Source organism: Theobroma umbraticum, unplaced genomic scaffold (assembly GCF_002168275.2).
Source record: "Theobroma umbraticum cultivar Fairchild unplaced genomic scaffold, ASM216827v3 scaffold_81.0, whole genome shotgun sequence".
NCBI classification, from domain to species: Eukaryota; Viridiplantae; Streptophyta; class Magnoliopsida; order Malvales; family Malvaceae; genus Theobroma; species Theobroma umbraticum.
In genome coordinates, this window is record NW_018397268.1 from 2,154,810 (window position 1) to 2,159,958 (window position 5,149).

The 5,149-nt window shown below is 32.6% G+C and overlaps 1 protein-coding gene and 1 long non-coding RNA gene across 3 annotated transcripts; one reads left to right on the forward strand and one right to left on the reverse strand.

The window, feature by feature from the left end:
* Nucleotides 1-95: 95 nt before the first annotated feature.
* Nucleotides 96-1,186, forward strand: LOC110425491 (uncharacterized). Its single transcript, XM_089785110.1, has 2 exons — nt 96-506; nt 599-1,186. Exons 1-2 carry the CDS (start codon nt 96-98, stop codon nt 1,184-1,186), a joined length of 999 nt encoding a protein of 332 aa, XP_089641236.1.
* A 327-nt stretch (nt 1,187-1,513) lies between these two features.
* LOC110425203 (uncharacterized) lies at nt 1,514-4,844 on the reverse strand. 2 transcript variants are annotated; one of them, XR_002445992.2, is made up of 4 exons: nt 3,997-4,844; nt 3,397-3,424; nt 3,098-3,174; nt 1,514-1,671 (listed from the first exon to the last, which is right to left on the reverse strand). It is a non-coding gene; the product is annotated as an uncharacterized LOC110425203 (long non-coding RNA). The 2 variants fall into 2 exon arrangements; XR_002445993.2 differs by having other exon boundaries at nt 2,035-3,174.
* Nucleotides 4,845-5,149: the final 305 nt, after the last annotated feature.

Here is a 5,149-nt window from a genome sequence, read left to right on the forward strand (position 1 = left end):
AAATCAATTAGAATAGCCAAGTCAATCAAATCATATCAATTGAAATAGTAATCATGGTAAATTAGAATCAATAATTAAGATAGCCTTCATTAGAGATGATGAACTTAAAGCCATCATTTGCTAGGAAGCTGAACAAACGCGGGTTTTGTCCCCTTCATCTAGCCTTGCAATATGCAAGAACAAAGGTGGTGGATGATCTCCTATCAATTGATAAAGATCTTGTTCGTGTCAGAGGGAGGAAGGGTTACACTTCTCTTCATTGTGCAGCCAGAGAAGGAAATGTTCCTCTTCTGTCCAAATTTCTGGAGGAATGCCCCAATTGTATCTTTGATTTGACTATTCGAAAAGAGACTGCTCTGCATATTGCAGCACAAAATAATAAGTTAGAAGCTTTCAAAGCCATACTGAAACGGCTTCCCATTTCACACCAAAGAAGAATCCTAAACTTCACGGACAAGGATGGAAACACTGTGCTGCATATAGCCGCATCAAATAACCAAACCCAGGTACCATTTATGTCATCCTAACAGAAAATAGAATTAATTTGGCATTGTATTGTATTTTATTTGTCAATTGATTGTGGATTTTATATAAGCAGATGATCAAACTGTTAATAGAAAGCAAGAAGGTTGATAGCAATACAGTTAATCAGAGCGGCTTCACAGCTTTGCGTGTCTTACAAGGGCAACCTGTATTTGACAGAGACAGTATGAACATTCTGATACGTGCTGAACACCAACCCTCAAGGTTCCGTAGGGTGTCATACTTTAACAAATTGACACGTGACATTGAGAATATGAAACCTGATACGATCAATGCGTTGCTAGTCGTATTTGCACTGATTCTAGCGATGACTTACCAAGCTCTTCTCAACCCACCGGGTGGTGTTTTGCAGGCTGATGCTGGTTCCGATACTAAACATGCGGGGAAATCAGTGATCAAGCCTGTTATGTTTATTATTTTCTATGCTTCAAACAACGTAGCTTTTATAATGGCGTGGATCTTAACAATGGCCCTCCTCAGCGTCGTTGGCAAGAGGATCATGTTTACTGTGTTCTCACTATACTTGTTGATGTGTTTTTGCTACGGTGCTGCACTGGGTGTCATAGAACCAACAGCATTTAGCGGGTGGGGTTCTTTGATGGCCGCTGTCATCACTAGTGTCTTGTTTTTTTATGTTTGGTAATAGGAAAGTAACTGCAAGAAAATTGTTTATGTGTAAAATATTTACAAAGAAATTTTAATATATTTGATTGTTTGGATAAGTTATCAAAATTTTCTTTGTTTTTTTGTTTTTAATCATTTCATAAAAAATACTTTTCACCAGTATTCAATTTTTAAAAAAATTTTCATTTTTATATTTTTTCATCATAACATTATAAAAATATCAATATCCATCTATAAATATTATATATATAAATAATAAAATATTATAAATATTATAATTAAATAATTAAAAATTGATAAATTAAAAAAATAAGAATTGAAAATTAAATATAAAGGGTGTCTTTCTCAACTGTTAGAAATAATATAAAGCATGGGGTTTCCTTAACTAAGTTTAATCATCTCTCTTTCTCTCTTCTTCTCTCTAATTCCTCTCTATACATATTTGTTTGTCCATTCTCCAATCTAACAAAACCAGCTGACATTGTAGTTCTCAGCCTTCCTTACCTGCAAAGATTAAGTTGCAAGATAATATTCATTTGTATGTAGTTCATAATGTAATATGAGACAAAGCAAGATAATATCCAATTAACAGTAAATAATAGGAAATACTTTTTCTAAAAAGCATAATTATATTAATCCATCACCAATGGATGCCATGGCAAGTCTTTTGTCTTATTAGCCTAAGACTTTAATGGCATAAAAATTAGTGTGGTAACAGAGTTGTACAATTATAATAAAATCTCTATGAAGTGGCCAAGTTCAGCAAGGATAAGATGAAAAGGAAGATTAAAAACAACAGAAGCCAAAAGCAAGTTAATAAAGAAATACTCCAATCACAAAAGTAAAAACAAAGCCAAATCAACAGACCTCAAGACCTTGCTGCGTTTCACTATTAGAAACTGCCACCAGAAGATTAAAAAAGAGACCCCTAGGATCACGAGTCATCAAAAACAAGGAAGCTCCCAGCAGAGAACAATACATTAGAAAACCATGATAAGGATCCAAAGAGCTTCCCTCACCCTTTAGTAATCAGAAGGAGCCAAGCATAGCTCAAAACACCCATCACATGTCCAAATGATGCCAAAGATGACGGGTTTGTTCTTGCCACCAAACCAAACAAAGAATCTTCAAAGATGCACCGGGGGAGACATTAACAACATTTTAAACCAGATTTATGTACAAAAGGTGTTTTTATGTTTTAACATATATGATAAGACCTCATATGAATCAAATATAGCCTGAATGCATGCTATCTCAATGATTCTAGAGTAAGTATACTAGATATCCTATAAATCCAATCTTTCTAAATCCAGTCTTAAAATCAGGTACTGTAGGTAAAACATGGAAGCAATAGATGACATTAATTCAATAAATGTTAGCATACAAAATAATATTACTAAACCAAAATATATAAATATTATGCATAAAAGAAATAAACTCAATTGCAAGGGTAACAAAGGTGCCATATAACATAGAAAGAAAATGGGGTATTAACAAATTTTATAATAATATAAGTTATATTATTGCATACCACAGTTAGGATTCTTTGGGAATTGAGAGCTAAACTGCATTAAATTTTAAAAATAAAAAGTGAAGGACAAAATTATAATCCAGCTGCCAATTTCATCAAGCATGCCTTTGAATTACCTAGCTGAGCAATATAAAGGCGATTGTAAGGGAAAGAAAAATAAAAGAAACACTGACATGAACCGGTGGGACAGTTCAAAAAACTTAATGCAAGAATTAAATATAAACTAGATCTGATTTCATCATATATGGTTCTGCATTCAATCCTGAAACCTAGAATCATTAACTTTAAAGTCTATAATAAATGAACTACTTGAACAATTATGAGAAATGTTGAGACATGGCACTTTCTAAACAATGAACCAAAAGTTAAAGGAGAAGGAAAAAAGGAACAAAAGCTTACTAAATGTTTCAAGGTACAAGCCCTTGTTTCCAGCAACCCTTCCTATTCTAGCTTGCCACCTTCCATGCTGATGGAGCCTACCCAGAGAAAGAAGAGAGCTTCACGAGTAAGAGGAAAGATTGATAGATATAAAGTTAGATAGCGTTTAAAATAACATACCAAGCATACACATTTGAGAACTGAGATCATCGAAGTTTATAGAATAATGTTTGCCTATTATTGTCTATTATAATTGAAAAGGCAGCAAAATGCAGTAAATAATGGAAACTTTATCATTGAGGTTGTTTTCTTGCCATTACCTTGTCACTCTTCTGTACGCAAAAGCTCCTGTCAAAAAACCAAAGATTACTAATTATAAGCTTTCAATCTTTGATTGAAAACAAAGATTCTTAGATCAAAGAGAAAGACCCCCTTATCATTTCTAGCTCGATCCAACTTACGTTGTTTAATGTTAAAAGCTTACTAATTATAAGCTGACTTGACTTGCACCTCTTCTCCTTCCCTTTACCCAGGCACTATACTTGTTATTACTAGACAAATATATTATTCATTATCTAATTTCAATTCAGAAATTGCTTTTGCGTACCTTTCCTTTAGTTTATTTATTTATGATTAAGCCACATAATAGAATGGTTTAACTTTTCTTGAAGTCAATTTATTCTCACACTATGCCAATTGCATGCTAGCATTAGAGGTTATTTGAACCTTATATCATGAAACCTTTTGACCCACGAGATTGATTAAGCGTGGTATAGTGATGTGAGATAAAGCCACCATAAAATCTTTATATTTGGGTGAAGATAAGCACTATCATAGAGCTTATAACACAGTTTCCTTAAGTCAATTCCATCATGTACTAAAACACAAAAGAAATCGAAGGAAAAAGCACAGAAACTTACCTATGTCAAATTCTCAAGCAACTAAAGTCATGTTACTCCTACAAGAGACAAAATAGAAAACATTAACTGCAATCAAGTAGAAAATAAAAGAAAGAGAAAATTAATGAAAACGAAAATCCAACTTTAAAATATCTCACAAATCAATAAAAGAAAGACCAACAACCCTAAGCAACCCTATATTGATATCTATATTTCCTAAGCAACCCTAAATTTTGGGGATCAAAATTCTTAATTAGTGTTTTAGGAAACCCTAATCTAAACTTGAACTACGTAAATCATGCTTAAAATTAAAGAAAATGAGAGGAGAAATAGAGTGAGTTCCTAAATCAGAATTAGAGAATCGAATATGAACACTTGCCTAAACACAATAAAAAACTCTATTCAACATTTGTTTAAAATTCTCAACTATCAAATTTCAAATAGATTTGAAAAAATAATGAAGAAAAGTAACATAAAATCAAAAGAGTTGAGAAAATCACTTGAGGATTTCTTTAGATCTGTGTTAACCGAGTATGTTCTTAATAGACAAAAAAAGAAAAAGAGAATTGATGAAAGGAAAAAAAGAGATTTACTTGTCTTAGAAAAAATTGAGAGTAGAAAAATCTGACAAAAAAGGGTAAAAAATGAAGAGAATATAATCTATCTGAACAACTGGAGAGAGAGATATAAACTTAGGTGATTTTTCAAGAAAAAAAACCCCACAGTAGAATCCTGATCAAATAATTTGTACGGAGCAGAGCATCTGGGAATTGACATAGGCAGGCTCAAATATAGGAACAGGTTTAGAACTACGCATGCGACACAACTCTTCATTTGTTTGACATTTTCTGGAATCAATGAAAAGAGAAAGCAACAGGGCAGAGCTAGAGGGATTTTTCAAGAATATAATTTATCTGAGCACATAAAAGATAAGGGGCTTTTGTTTGGTTTTTATTAGGCGGTCTCATGGGCAATTGGCTGCTTTTATTTTGTGGGCTTTTCTCCTATCAATTTTTTTTATGAGATTACACTTTAAATAGTGTAATTAAATGGAATGTATTGAGAGTACTATGATGAATTTAGTTACATAAGAAAAAATGCAGCTAAAATTATGCAGTAAAAGAGTAAAAATGTTGTAGTGATCGGATATTTCAATTGAACCCAAATAAATACG

Bases quoted from the DNA above. Each gene is read 5' to 3' on its own strand.
- LOC110425491 (XM_089785110.1), top strand. From the start codon at position 96: ATGATGAACTTAAAGCCATCATTTGCTAGGAAGCTGAACAAACGCGGG. The intron at 507-598 runs GTACCATTTATG...TTATATAAGCAG, and splicing joins CATCAAATAACCAAACCCAG to ATGATCAAACTGTTAATAGA.